The sequence below is a fragment of the Chiloscyllium plagiosum genome, unplaced genomic scaffold, assembly GCF_037043375.1.
Source record: "Chiloscyllium plagiosum isolate Xiang-an unplaced genomic scaffold, Cpla_swu_hap1 HiC_scaffold_12, whole genome shotgun sequence".
In the NCBI taxonomy this organism is placed as follows: domain Eukaryota; kingdom Metazoa; phylum Chordata; class Chondrichthyes; order Orectolobiformes; family Hemiscylliidae; genus Chiloscyllium; species Chiloscyllium plagiosum.
The window spans coordinates 84,839,822-84,855,502 of record NW_028270150.1 but is presented as its reverse complement, the minus strand read 5'-3'; the positions used below and the strand labels follow the sequence as shown (position 1 = coordinate 84,855,502).

Genomic DNA, 15,681 nt, shown 5'->3' with positions numbered 1-15,681 from the left:
AACATTAAACAATCCCGAACAGCTTCTACGATTACAAGAGCATTTGTTGGTTTCCGTGAACTCAGTGTCACGCTAGAAAGGCAGAAACATTGCCTCATGCATGTGTTTACATTCTTGGTCATTTCTTTGCATGAATGGCCCGATAAGTGACAGGAATACGGTAAAACACTTACTTTTGCAAAAGGGATGTGTAACTAACCCTTACCTAAAAACTATCCAGTCGCTGATGCTTGAGGTGCTTGTGTTTCTTTGCTTTTGCCAGCCTTATCACAAGTTCTTCAGTACAGGTAATCCAAGTACACTTACCTCTCTGATGTAACATTTTTCTGGGATCTTGAGATCTTCTTCGGATAATCTGAAATTCAGATCATCGATATTCTGAGAATCGAGGTTCCTCTGTAAAACCTAGGACAATTTCTCCTATATGTTCTGCGTTCACTGTTTAATTGATAGTTTAAAGATTCTATTAAAGGATTTGTTGTCTTGGATTTGGCGACTGAATAGAAATTTATTTAATTTTATAAATGATTAACTATTTGAGATTTAAAAAGCTTTGAATTCACAAAAAAAAATTGTGTTTTTCTACCGTCATGTGGGAGTTGTGTTAGGTTGTTAGAAGTTTATTCTTTATCATTGCCATATGAGGTAGATACTAGTTGAGCGACTATCAAATTAACATGAAGGTATGAGACAGCATGGAGTGTTGGTGCGGGAATATATTGGCATTGAGTTGGCATGGGAGGGTATGAGAAACCATAGGAGTGGATGGAAGTGAGGGGTGAGAGTCAGAGGGTTTAACAACGTATGAAACAGAAGTTCCTGTAAACCAAGGCAAGTATTCTAATCAGCACAAGTCAGTTCTAACCCACCCCCATGACCTCCCCCTCTCCAGCCTTCCTTCCCCTGTCTCCCTCTCCCTCTCTGTCTCTCTGTCTTAATTCTTAGTTTTAATTAAGGCGGGTCTGACAAGTTCATGAACCTTGCCTTGATAATGAAAACCCAATTCTGGATTAGTGGTGCTGGAAGAGCACAGCAATTCAGGCAGCATCCGAGGACAGGCAAAATCGACGTTTCGGGCCCATTACCTCTGCTTCTGTCTCTACAGGTGCTGCCTGGATCTGCTGAATATTTTTAGTTTCAGACTTCGAGGGCCTGCAGTATTTTGCCCCTGTCAGAAAATTTGACCTTTAACAGTGGCTTAGGAGACTTGCAAAAACTGCTAGAAATGATAGCGCCAGTGAAGGCACTGTTAAGTTGTCTCTGTGCTTACCCTCAACTGGGGCTATCACAGTCCAAGTTACTGCCCTTTCTCTGTATCCTTTTACATGCTCCCTTTTCTAGCGTTTTAACAAGACTCATTTTAAATAAGATTTAAATTTCTTACTGGACAGTCATTTTCTTTCAAACATTTTGTGCTCTTGTGTGAGTCTTGTGGATTTTCTGGTGTGTGCTGCAGTGACCTCGAGATTGGCAAAAGGCAGTCTTCTGTTTTCATCTGTTCAGTCCCAATTGCACTTTAATAATTAAAAGTAATTGGTGGTTCTTTGGCTTATCTTAATTCTTGGTCTCATGTGTTAGTTAAAAATCATTTGCAAGGATACAAACGTCGTTGGCAAGGCTAACATTTGTTGCCCGTTCCTAATTGCACTTGTTAAGAGATTGAGTTCCAGGTTTCTGACCTAGCAACAATGAGAGAATGCTTGCTGCATTCCCCCATTTGGATGGGGCTTGATTTGGAGAAGGCCGTGTTGCATTTTGCTTCCCATGTCCTTCCAGATAAGTGAAGTTGTGGAGGTTAGAGGTGCTATCTAGGAAACCTTGGCATTCCCAGAGAGATTGAAAGTTTAGTGTGGCATATAGGCTTCGAACATTTTCGTACCAACCCTGCAAAAGGATTGGGAGACTCTCGACTATAGATAGTTGTCTCAAACATGCAAACTGCTCTCCATCAGAAGTGATAAAGTCAGATAATAGCTGTTGTAACTATCAGCAAGGGAGTGAGTTTGTCATTGCTGGTTTTAACACTGTGTCTCATGGTTTTAGGGACTTTGGCTGGGGTGATCGATCTGGCTGTCGACTGGATGACAGACCTGAAGGAGGGGGTCTGTTTGGCCGGATTCTGGTTCAGTCATGAACAGTGCTGTTGGACATCCAATGAGACGACCTTTGAGGATAGGGACAAATGTCCTCAGTGGAAATCATGGTCGGAGCTTTTGGCCGGCCAGCCAGAGGTAAGGAATTGCTGGGCTCCCTTTGTCCCTGGGGCTCTGAAATGCTGCCAGTGTCAGATGTGGCTGGTTCTCGATAATTACGCAGTCCAATCCAAAGTTACAATGCATCAGTGCCCCCTGCTGTAAGACACCAGTGCCTCAGTGTGGGCCTTTGATTAGTGAGTTTTAAAACTTAGCACATCTTCTGCACAATATGCCAGATCTATTCTTGAGATGTGACTCGCTGTCGATGAAATTCCCAACTCTGCTGAATCAGACACGATAGAAGTTGACTGCGGCCCCAGTTTCCGTTTGTTGGATTATTTTTCCACTTGTTTATTCCACTGTTAAGATTACCACTGGTAGGTAAAAGTGAGGACTGCAGATGCTGGAGATTAGAGTCGAGAGTGTGGTGCTGGAAAAGCACAGCAGGTCAGGCAGCATCCGAGGAGCAGGAGGATCGAAGTTTCGGGCAAAAGCCCTTCATCGTGGTAGGTAATCCTGCCCAGCCAACCAATAACTAGACTATACAATAGTAAAGCCCCCTGCAATTCTTATCCTGTTATTTGGGAACCGATGAGAACAGCTCACTTCCTGTCTCTCCTGTAGTGATGATATTCCAAGGAATCAGTCATTCAGTCAGATTAGATTCCCTACAGTATTGAAACAGGCCCTGCAGCCCAACAAGTCCACACCAACCCTCTGAAGAGTAACCCACCCAGACTCACCCCCCCCCACCCTCTATTAACCCCTAACTAATGTACCTGACACAATAGGCCAAGTCACCTAACCTGCACATCTTTGGACTGTGGGAGGAAACCGGAGCACCCGGAGGAAACCCGCACAGACACGGGGAGAATGAGCAAACTCCACACAGTCAGTCGCCTGAGGCGGGAATTGAACCCAGGTACCTAGCGCTGTGAGGCAGCAGTGCTAACCACTGAGCCACCGTGCCACCCTATCAGTCCTATCAGGTCCAACACAGTCCAGCTCAGGACACAGGAGTAGGAGTAGGTAATTTACCCCATCAGGTCTGCCCTGCAGTTTAATAACATCATACCTGTTATGATCATCCTCAGTTCCATTCTCAACCACCACCTCACAGAGGGACCCATCCAGATCTTCTCCAACCTATCTGCATAACTCCTCACTCACGGAAGTATTCCTTCTCACCTTCTTTTATACACTGTCCCTAAAATGGGAAGGGTGTGGAAGGGCCAGCATCCTTCCCAGGGTGTAAAGCCCAGGAATGGGCAAAGTGATTTAGCTGACACCAAACCAGGGTTCTCTCCTGGTTCAACACGATTACCTTCAATTCTACGTGGGCTTCTCTTTATAAAACATGAGACTCTGTTATGTCATTTTAACCGCTTTCCCAACCTGCCCTGGGATACCTTCAGAGATTTCTGCCCCAATGCGTGTGGGCATTTACACCTCATCACGTTTCTCAGAAACATCCTGGAGACATTTCAAACATAAGTAATTATTCTGGGTTAACTAATGCAGGCAAACATGGAATCCACTTACTCCAGTGTAGCTGCCCCAGGACCAGCATGTCAGCTCGTCTGTTTTTTGTTTGCAGATGCAATAAGGGAGAAATGTTAATCAGGATGCTGGGAGAACTCTGTGCTGTTCTCAGGACAGGCCCATAACATTCATCTGCATGAATCGCTCAGTTTAAAGTCTCTACTGAAGGACAATGCTTCTAATGCAGCATCCATCAAGAACTCTCTCAAAATGTCCCAGTGCGCTTCACAGCATTTTAAACAAAATTCATAGTAAGCCACTTAGGAAGTATTGGGTGATCAAAACAGGCAAATTCCATGCAGAAACATAGCAGTAATAGAAATGGAGAGGATTTGAATGGATTTTCCAGAGTGTAGGGTCTAGGCTTCTTCAGCATTGGCACACTCAAGTCTGAGGATGGAGTGTATTAGTCAGCAAGGAAGTGAGAATCCATAACAGGCACTGACTTGGCAAGTTAATTGTATCAGACTAATCATTTACAGCAACACAGTGAGTAGAAGCATAACTTATTATTCACAGGAGCTGACAGTGCAATTATTTATTGATATATTTGCCACCAGAGATAAATATTTTCTTAGCAAGCGTGGTCTTTCCAGTCAGAACATGGACTGATCCATTTTGATAAAACATGGCTCCAAATGTATGATTAGAGAGAGGCAGCTAATCTTTTAATAGCACCTTTTAAACAGTCAAACTGTGAACTCGGAAATCCCTTCTGAGATAACTGAGGCTTCAGAAGTACAGCCACGCATTGTGATATTGGTTTAACATTTCAAGTAACGGGGGGGGGATCGCAGATAGTGTAGCACTCTTTCACTGCATACATGCGTGTCAGCCTGGATTTAATAAGCCAGGGCTGACAGGGTTTGCATCTGGGTCTGGTTTTGAGGTTGGCTGGCACAACTAGTCAACAACTCCATTATCATTGTGTATCATTGTGACTTCCAGGATGGTGAATGGATGTTTCCATTTTAGGGATTGCCGTGTTTCCGTGTGACACATACCAATGAAAGCTTTAGCATGCCATGTACTGTACATTGGAAACTTTATGTTAATTACAAGCTCCCGCGTCTGTGTTGTTCTCCATAGGGTGCCAGTGCATATATCCTGAACTACCTGATATATGTTCTTTGGGCTTTGATCTTCGCATTCCTGGGAGTGTCACTGGTCAAAATGTTTGCACCCTATGCATGCGGCTCTGGAATTCCTGAGGTAGGTCCCAGTCCAAAGACTTTGATGTTACAATCACTGTTTCATTGCAATGATCATGTACTGCTGTTGCTCTCTACATAATAAAACTCATCACCCCACCCATTGATTGAGAAAATATCCTGCACTGGGTCTCTTCAAGGCTGTTGAAGATTATGAGTGTAATGCTTCGCAACACATCTGATCGTAGGCTGTTGCTGTACAACGGGCTCATGTATGTGCTGCAGTGACAGAAGCTGGGTTTTACTCATCGTTTGAATTTCTCCTTCCTGAACTTGGGAGATTCGCATCCTAAGTTGCTGGTGTTCAGGTCGTTAACACGTGGATAATCACTCAACCGATCGTATTGTGTAGAGATGTCAACAGGGGTGCAGGCAGCTTGCACAGTGTCTGTTGGTATTTAATCCCCCTCCAAGGGGCAGTCTCTTTTCCCGACAAACAGCTGTGTCAGCCATTCCTGTTTCTCTGCCTCAGTCACTAACCCACACACAATCTCAAGCCCCCTTGGTGGAATAGATTTACTTTGACATTGAATTGACCTTGTATCCCGACCCCTTCACTCCAGATAGTGGAGTATTCACTTGATAATGGGAGTTAGTCAGGTCGAAAGTGACCAACCTTAATATCAGGACCTCTGTGTTTTAGCTCTGTTACCTGAGTGCAGGGACAGGCTACTGGGGGAAAGGGAGTAGACTAGCGCAGGAGCTCTGGAGAGCAGCCAACTTGCAGATCGTTTCAGAGAACATCTCTGGGACACCGACACCAACCAACCCCACCGTCCCGTGGCTGATCACGTTAACTCCCCCTCCCACTCCTCTGAGGACATGCAGGTCCTGGGCCTTCTCCATTGCCAAACCCTAACCACCCGACGCCTGGAGGAAGAGCGCCTCATCTTCCACCTTGGGACCCTCCAACCACACAGGATCAATGTGGCTTTCACCAGTTTCCTCAGATCCCCTCCCCCCACCTTATCCCAGATCCAACCTTCCGACTTAGCACCACCCTCTTGACCTGTCCTACCTGTCCATCTTCCTTTCCAACTATCCGCTCCACCCTCCTCTCTGACCTATCACCATCACTCCCCATCTTTATCTACCTATCCCAGGTACAGCTACCTTCCCCACCAGCCCCATCCCCGTCCCATTTATCTCTCAGCCCCACTGGCCCACAAGGCTCATTTCTGATGAAGGGCTTATGCCCGAAACGTCGATTTTCCTGCTCCTCGGATGCTGCCTGATCAGCTGTGATTTTCCAGCACCACACTCTTGGGGCTGGTGGCCTTGCATTAAATGTGGGTTAAATCACCTTGGAGGCTCAATCATGTCCCAAAGTATTGGGGTAAACTCAGTCCCTGTGTTAAATTCATGCAGTATGGAAGCTGGCCATTCAGTCCATTGTGCTTGTCCCATTAAATCTGCCTTGTGCTCACTTTTGGACATCACACTACAGTCCCTCTCTATCGGAGTGAAAACAAACACAATCTTTAAATCTCTCTCTCTCTCTCTCTCTCGATGTGAAACAATTACACCAACCTGAATTTATAAAGCACCCTTACCATGGCACAACATCCCAAGTGACATCACAGGAGTATAATGCATCAAAGTCTACAGAAAGAGGAATTAGGACAGTTGACCAGGAACTTGGATAAATTGATTGGCGTTCAGTGCTTCAAGGTCTTTTAGAAGTGGAGGGAGTTTGAGATGTGAATTGAGAGTTTACGGCCGAAATGATTGAAGGCACAGCCGCCAATAACTGAGTGGATTGAGGGACGTACAGGTAGGGAGTCTCGGAGGGGTGTAATGTTCAGCCCACCAATACAGGAACACAATGACACATGCTACTGATACGTCCAAAAATCAGCTTTTAATGAAAGCTAAGAATTTAGAAATGAATATTTGTTTGTGAAGAATTTCCCATCAGGGTTTACTTATGCTGTGTTTCAGAGAAAGTTGTTAACACCTTTAACTCCCTTTTAATCGACTTAACTCTTTTTTTTTTCCCGTCCTTTCAGATCAAGACCATCCTGAGTGGCTTCATTATCAGAGGCTATCTGGGCAAATGGACCTTACTGATTAAAACAGTAACGCTGGTTTTGGCTGTATCTTCGGGACTAAGCCTGGGGAAGGAAGGGCCGTTGGTCCATGTAGCGTGTTGCTGTGGCAACCTGTTCTGCTGCTTGTTTTCCAAGTACAGTAAGAATGAAGGGAAGAGGAGAGAGGTACGTGGTTGCTCCATCGAATACGAGGATAAGCTGGTAATAAATAAACTGGATGAGGTATTGACCTGAGGGCTTCAGCATTAAATCCAAGTTTGGAGACAACCTTTCAAAGCTCTGAATCCAACTCCGAAGTGCCGAGGGGGTTGAAAGAACGGGTTCCCGATTTTGCAAATGCCATGGCATGGAAGGCAAACTAGGGGTAGGCTGTTCAGCCCCTCAGTTTTCGACCTCAACTCCATTTGCGCTACCAAAAGCTGACGCTGGAGATCAGGAACACATGTAATACAGAAACTCGGCAGGGGTCACACTGGCCTTGAAACTTAAACTCTATTGCTCTCTCCGCGGATGCCAGTTTCTTCAGCACTTTCTGTCCCCATTTCTTTTACCCTACATTAGTCCAGATCTCGGGATGACCCTTGCCCCCAACAGGAATTCTGTCCAACGAAGATGCCAATTCTTAATCCAGCAATTCAGACCCATCGGCTTTTGGGCGAGAGAGGTTCCACCAAGAAATGAAAAGGAAAAAGATGGACTTCTGACAAGTGGGACCTGAATTCTTTGTTGAATGTCAGACACAAGAGATTGTGGAGACAGTGATGAATTCTTCCCAATTACTGAGGGCTGTGCCTTCAGCCATTTTGGCCTTAAGCTCTCCAATTCACTTCACCTTTATCCTACACGCACTTTCTTGAGGTCTGGGGGGTGTGGCCATGGATACCCACTAGAGCCCCAGTCACGCCTGTCTGTTTGTGGGGAATGTGGAACATTCCCTCTCCGCAATGACATCATTGGTGCTGCTTCCCTCTCTTGTCTGGAATTGGGAAAAATGACCAATTTTGCTTCCAATCCCCACCCTGCCCTCAGCTTTACCTCGTCTGTCTCTGACTCCTCCCTTCCCTTCCTGGACATCTCTGTTTCCTTTTCTGGGGATAGACCTGACCATCGATATATGTTCCAAACTCACTGACTCCCACAGTCTACATATCCTCACACTCTGCTTCCTGTATGGAGTCCATTCCATTCTCCCAGAGTTCACTGTATCTGTTGTATCTGTTCATCTCTGTTGTATCTGTTCTGAATGTGCCAACTTCCTTGGGGGGGCGGGGGGGCTCAGAAATGTTAACCTTTTCTTCCTCAATCGAGAATTACCTGCCACTACGGTTGACAAGATCCTTATCCATAATTGACCGATCTCCTGCACTTCTGTCCTTACCCCTTCCCTTCCCTCCCACGACAATGATAAGATACCTCTGGTCCTAACTTATCAGCACCACCAGTCTCTGCATCCAAAAATATAATAAGCGTCCATTTCCATCATTTCCATCTCCAACGAGATGCCACGACTAGACACACATTCCCCTCCCTTCCCCTGTCAGCATTCCGCAGGGACTGTTCCCTTTGCCTCCATCCCCAACATTTCCTCACACTCACAAGACCCCTTCCCATGCAATCGCTAAAGATGTAGCTCCTGCCCATTTAACTCCTTCCTCGTAACCATCTAATGCCCCTGACATACCTTCCAGGTGAAGCAATGAGTTACCTGCACTTCATTGAATCTTGTGTACTGAATTCATTGTTCATAATGTGGTCTCCTGTACATTGGGGAGATGAAATGCAGACTGATTAACAGCATCCAGTCCCCTGTCACTTCAACACACCACAGATTTCCCATGTCAACATTTTTGTCACAGGCCTGCTGCAGGGTTTCAGACAGCCTCAGCATAAGCTCAAAGAACCACATCTAATTTTCTGCAAACCTCAACACAAGCATGAAGAATAACATCTCATTTTCCGCTTGGGGCCTCGCAGCCTCTAGGACTCAATACCTGAGTTAGTAACTTTGGAGCCTGATTCCATCCTTCCATATTTTATTACCCACTGCACACCCAGTCCTGTTATGACATGGGTTGCTTTTAGCACTGTCACCCATTTGCACGTATTCCTAGGTCAATGATCACATTATATCAACAGCAAAAACAGAAGTTGCTAGCGAAACTCAGCAGGTCTGGCAGCATCTGCGGAGAGAAATCAGAGTTATCATTTTGGGTCGAGAGACCCTTCCTCAGAACAGTTTTTCGTTTTTTTTATCACATTTTATCAGTTGCATTCAGCATGGCTAACCCATTTCCTCACTCTTTGCACTCCTTCTGACTTATTCTGCTTTTCTTCTGTGCTGGCCTGCTACCCATAAGCTCCTCGTTTACGTGCCCCTTCCATATCTCTGCCTCTCTATCCGACCGCTCAACTCCTGCTCCCCGCTGGCCCCTGACTTTGACTAGCACCTTTTCCCAGCTGCTGACATTTCTGAGGGAGGGTCACCGGACTCGAAACGTTACCTCTGAGTTTTGCCAGCAATGAGTGTGGTTGTTTCGGATCCCCAGCATTGACAGCTCTCTGTTTTTGTTCGATGATCGGGGAGATTCTCATCACGGTGGGAATACCTGGGTGATACACAACTCAAAACATTCCTCTTCCTTCCCAGGTGCTGTCAGCTGCTGCTGCTGCCGGGGTCTCTGTAGCATTCGGTGCTCCCATCGGCGGCGTACTGTTCAGTTTGGAAGAGGTAGATGTCAATGTCACGTCGATTCATGGCATTACCATTACAGTAGGCTACAAAAGCAGGAACAATAAAATGTTGCATTCCGTTACTTCGACATGGGAATTCATGAGGACTGCATCAAAATGGATGAAAGCTCTTCTCAAAAGCAGCTAGACATAATACAAAGATTCTCAATCAAATGGGACGATATCCGTGTTTGTGGTCAGAAAGTATTAATGACATTGACCCACTCGCACCAGCAAGGTCTGATGCAGGAAGCCAGTGCAGAGTTAGATCGGTTCAATCAGAATACACTCTCGAAAAATATACAGACATCATCCTTAACGTCGGAGCTTCTGTGTTACTGGTGGATGTGACTCAATCAAGGGAATTCCAGCCCTATTCCATTAGGTGTGAGTGTCTCTGGCTGGGCCAGCATTTATTGCCCATCCCTAATTGCCCCTTGAGAAGATGGAGGTAAGCTGCCTTCTTGAACCGCTGCTGTCCACCTGCTGTGGGTTGACCCACAATTCCCTTAGGGAGGGAATTCCAGGATTTTGACCAAGTGATAGTGAAGAAATGCTGGTACGTTTCCAAGGCAGGATGGTGAGTGGCTTGGAGAGGAACTTGAAGGTTCCCATGTATCCTCTGCCCTTGTCCTTCTGGATGGTGGAGGTTGCAGGTTTGGGGTCAACTGTCTCCACACCGCCCTGTGACACGGAGAGCAGGATGCTGAGCTCTCACCTCCCAGTACTGACTTGAAATCCAATGGGATGCTCTCACTGACAGAAGAGCACTGGCAGAGCACTTGCACTACCTCTGAGCCATTAGTGAGGTACCAGCTATTAAACAGCAACATGATCCCTTGTTGGAAGGAATGGGAGAGCGAAAAGGGCAGGAGATCTCCATTCAGCCTCAGTGAGGTGACTCCACAACCACCAGTGTTTTCCTGAGTTAATTCCTGGCCTGGACTCAAAATAGTCTCCTGCTTGTGATTTCCTTCTTGCATGCAACATCGCCCCAAATAAAACTAAACAGCGTACATTATTCCACAGCCCTGGGTCCATCCGTTATCCCGAGATGTTCTGTACACATTAATAATGGAATAGGCCTGGAATTCCCTTGATCGAGTCACATCCACCAGTAACACAGAAGCACCGACGTTAAGGATGATGTCTGTATATTTTTCGAGAGTGTAGTCTGATTGAACCGATCTAACTCTGCACTGGCTTCCTGCATCAGACCTTGCTGGTGTGAGTGGGTCAATGTCATTAATACTTTCTGACCACAAACACGGATATTGTCCCATTTGTATTATGTCTAGCTGCTTTTGAGGAGAGCTTTCATCCATTTTAATGCAGTCCTCATGAATTCATTTGAACCCCCAGCCGCTCTCAGTCTTATACTACCATGATCAAAGTAAGATGACCCCCTGATTGTGTTTTCTGTCCCCCGGATGATTTCAGGCCTAAGCCTTACAGATGTTGGCATCTCATGTTTCAGTCAGCAATGAGAATCTGGTCTCCTTGGAACAATTTACGGTTCAATCGGCTTAAAAATTTGGTCGCTAAGTGATTTCCTGAACTTTCAAGCTGGCCAGCAGAAAGCACATCTGTTACCACCCAGAGGTGTGTCATCGTCATGGCGATAAAGGCCAAGAGGTCTCCAAAGGAGTGGTTAATCTATGGAATTAATTGCTACAGAAGGCTGTGGACTCAGTTCATTGCGTATATTTAAGACAGAGATGGATAGGTTCTTGAGTATCAAAGGGATCAAAAGAGTTATGGGGAGAAAACAGGAGAATAGGGTTGAGAAACGTATCTACTATGACTGAATGGCGTAGCAGACTTGATGGGCTGAATGGCTTAATTTCTGCTCCTATGTCTTATGGTCACACCTCCATCTCAGCTCCCCAGTCACTGGTTTTCCTCCTCCCCTTGGCCATTCAGCTCTATAATCTCAAAGTCACTGGGCTATTTTACTGCTTTCTTCAGGCAATGAACTGAAACATCTGTGGAAACGGAAGTGATAGTTCTGTTTATCTGGGGCTCTGTCTTGAAATGGCAGCGAGTGAGTCACAGTGTAACACCATGGTGTCTCAGGAGGCAGTAGAAGGCTGGCTTTAATTCTTATGGTGCTGGGCTGGCTGACCCCCGCTGGTAAAGAGGTGTTACAGTTGACGCCCCCCCCCCCCCCCCCCCCCCCCCGGGTTAGAGAGGAAACAACACTACCCTCTGTCAGCCAGTATAAAGCACTATTAAAAGTGCTCCGAGATATTCACATGCAATATCTTAGGGTTTTGTGAGGAGGCTAGTGGGAGACAGCAGGGAAGGAGTCATCTGGTGAAGCAAGTCAAATGGAAGAGATGTGTTACTGAAGGGTGGATTCTGCTGTTTGCTTTCAGGTCAGTTACTACTTCCCATTGAAGACACTGTGGAGGTCATTCTTTGCAGCTTTGGTGGCTGCTTTCACACTGCGCTCCATCAACCCGTTTGGGAACAGCCGGCTGGTGCTGTTTTACGTGGAGTACCACACTCCCTGGTACATGGCTGAGCTGGTGCCCTTCATCCTCCTGGGGGTATTCGGCGGCCTGTGGGGAACGCTGTTCATCCGGGGCAACATCGCCTGGTGTCGGAAGCGCAAGAACACGAGGCTGGGAAGGTATCCGGTGCTGGAGGTGATCCTGGTGACCGCCATCACGGCCATCTTTGCCTTTCCGAATCAGTACACCAGGCAGAGTACCAGTGAGCTCATCTCAGAGCTCTTCAATGACTGCGGTGCACTCGAATCCTCACAGCTCTGTGACTACATCAATGACCCCAACATGACTCGGCCGGTGGACGACATTCCAGACAGGCCAGCCGGGCCTGGGGTCTACGCCGCCATATGGCAGCTAGCTCTCGCACTGGTCTTCAAAATTGTCATCACCATATTTACTTTTGGCATGAAGGTAAGGGCAAACAGCAACAGGCCAATCCACCTCGTGTGACCCTGATTGGCAGAGGACAAATTAACCCGGTGTGTTTAGTGTTCACAGAGTCCCTACAGTGTGGAGGCAGGCCATACGGCCCATCGAGTCCACACACCCACCCTCCGAAGAGCAACCCACCCCTCTACCTCATTCCCACGGCTAACTAACCCAGCCTGCACATCCCCGGGCACTGTAGGGCAATTTAGCACGGCAAATCCACCCTAACCTGCACATCTCTGGATTGTGGGAGGAAACTGGAGTACCCGGAGGACACCCACGCAGGTACAGGGAGAACGTGCACACTCCACACTGGTAGTAACCTGAAGATGGAATCGAACCCAGGAACCCAGGTCCCTGGCCTTTTATCTTTGTAATTTGCTGCACCAATATTAGTTACCACGAAGAGGTGACAGGCGTTGGCTTGATTCCCATTGCTTACTGACTTGACAGGGGAATTGAACACTGCTAACGCATCCAGTGTTAACAACCCCTTACAGAATAGCATTCCAGCAAAGGCCAAAGCAAAGTTGGGACTGTAGGGCTGCTGTCTCATTAGACAGAGGGATGATTAGTTACCCCACCTCAAGCAGGGGGAGAGGTTGAGAAGGCGAGTCTTTTGTGGTAACCTCAGCCGGTCTGGGAATTGAACCCACACTGTTGGCCTCACTCTGCGTTGCAAACCAGCCGTCTAGCTAACTGACCCCTCAGCAAGGATGTGTCAGCTTCTCTTATCCTCATTGTTTCTGCAGATCCCGTCAGGGCTGTTTATTCCGAGCATGGCTGTTGGGGCCATAGCTGGCAGAATGGTTGGTATTGGTGTGGAGCAGATGGCCTATCACCACCATGACTGGTTCATCTTCAGGAGCTGGTGCAGGCCTGGTGCTGACTGTGTCACCCCAGGCCTCTATGCTATGGTCGGTGCTGCTGCATGCCTTGGTGAGTCATTCCCAATTTGCCATTGACCTGTGACACTCTCTTCAGCAAAGCCAACCATCTGTGGACTTACATCTGACTTTAACATTGTGTATTTTAGAATCTCTTGTTAGCATTCTGAATCTTGACCTGTTCTAAATGTGTGGCGCCTTTGAGTTGACAGAAAACACTTTGCAACTATAGCAACGTCTTCATTCAGGCAAATAAATACAGGAGCTTGCCTAATGGAATGTCGATTGGTCAAGTCAGAAGGTTGTCGGTTCAAGTCCCTACTCTAGATACTTGAGCTCAAGTAATCCAGGCAAACATTCTCCACACAATTCAGAGGGAACAGTATAATATCTGAAGTGCTCTCTTTCTGTTGAGCTATTAAACCAAGACATCGTTTCCTCTCTCAGGTCATAGAGATGTACAGCATGGAAACAGACCTTTGGTCCAACTTGTCCATGCTGACCAGATATCCTAAACTAGTCCAGTCCCATTTGCCAGCACCCGGCCCATATCCCTCCAAACCCTTCCTATTCATATACCAATTCAAATGTCTTTTAAATGTTGTAATTGTACCAGCCTCCACCACTTCCTCTGGCAGCTCATTCCATACACGTACCACCCTCTGCGTGAAAAAGTTGCCCCTTAGGTCCCTTTTAAATCTTTTCCCTCTCACCCTAAACCTATGCCCTCTAGTTCTGGACTCCCCCACCCCAGAGAAAAGACCTTGTCTATTTACCCTATACATGCCCCTCGTGATTTTATAAACCTCCATAAGGTCACCCCTCAGCCTCCGACGCTCCAGGGAAAACAGCCCCAGCCTGTTCAGCCTCTCCGTATAGCTCAAACTGTACTTACAAGCTCCTCAAACAATTTGATGAAGAGAAGTAGGGGTCTCCCGATGCCCTAGCCAACATTCTGTATGTATCTGACCAAGTCCTTTAAGGTATCAGGGCAGTGGTTAAAGTGGTTAAGAAGGTATATGGGATACTTGTCTTTATTAAATTAAAAAGCACACAACACCAGGTTATAGTCCAACAGGTTTAGTTGGAAGCCCTAGCTTTCGGAGCGTTGCTCCTTCACGAGGTGGCTGTGGAGCAGCGCTCCGAAAGCTAGTGCTTCCAATTAAACCTGTTGGACTATAACCTGGTGTTGTGTGATTTTTAACTTTGTACACCCAGTCCAACACCGGCATCTCCAAATCATGTCTTTATTAGCCATGCTCTGGAGTTTAAGAGCAGGTAGGTTCTGAAAAAAATGTATAAAACATTGATGAGGCCACTGATAGAATATTGTGTGCAGTTCTGAATATCACAATATAGGAGGAATATAATAAACACTTGAAAGGGTGGAGAGGAGATTTCCCCGGATGTTGCTTGGGCTGGAGAGTTTCAGTTATGAAGAGAGATTGGACAGGACAGACTGGGATTGTCTTATTTTGACTGGAGGAGGCTGAGTGGGGATACGATGGAGATGTTTAAAATTATGAGGGGCATAGATAGGGTAGACAGGAAGAAACCTTTCCCCTTGATGGAGAGTTCAGTGTCCAGGGGGTGTAGATTTCAGGCAGGAAGTTTAATTGGAAATGAGAGAAAGCTTTTTCACCCAGAGGGTGACTGGAATTGGGAATTCACTGCCGGTAGGGGTAGTAGAGGCAGAAACCTTCATATTTAAAAAGTATATAAATATGCACTTGTGATGCCAAAGCTCTGCTGGAAAATGAGATTAGAATAGTTAGGGAGTTGTCTTTGACCGGTGTGGGCACGATGGTCCTCATTATGTGCTGTAGATCTCTATGGCTCGAACAACCAACATCACAAGAAATACCCCAGATTCTCCTAGTCATTGTTGCATTGCTGTTTGTTGGAGCTTGCTGTGCACAAATTGGCAGCAGTGTTTCCTACTTTTCGGCAGTGACTATACTTCACCAGTTGTAACATGCAGTGAGACCTCCTGAAGTTGTGAAAGGTCCTTTATGGCTGCAAGCCATCCTAATTGAACTCTGGTTGCGGAACATTATACAGTGTGGAAGCCGGCCATTTGATCCATCGAGTCCGCATCTGACGTTCTGAAGAGCATCCTAACC

General features: G+C 46.5%; 1 protein-coding gene across 2 annotated transcripts in view; it reads left to right on the top strand.

The window, feature by feature from the left end:
• Positions 1–15,681, top strand: part of LOC122547329 (H(+)/Cl(-) exchange transporter 4) — a 112,816-nt gene that overhangs the window by 58,697 nt on the left and 38,438 nt on the right. For both annotated transcript variants that reach the window (XM_087993003.1, XM_087993004.1), the window contains exons 4-9: positions 2,044–2,231; positions 4,827–4,949; positions 6,958–7,164; positions 9,647–9,727; positions 12,108–12,653; positions 13,424–13,610. In XM_087993003.1, the coding sequence (XP_087849129.1) occupies positions 2,044–2,231; positions 4,827–4,949; positions 6,958–7,164; positions 9,647–9,727; positions 12,108–12,653; positions 13,424–13,610 (1,332 nt within the window). The remainder of the gene's footprint in view (positions 1–2,043; positions 2,232–4,826; positions 4,950–6,957; positions 7,165–9,646; positions 9,728–12,107; positions 12,654–13,423; positions 13,611–15,681) is intronic.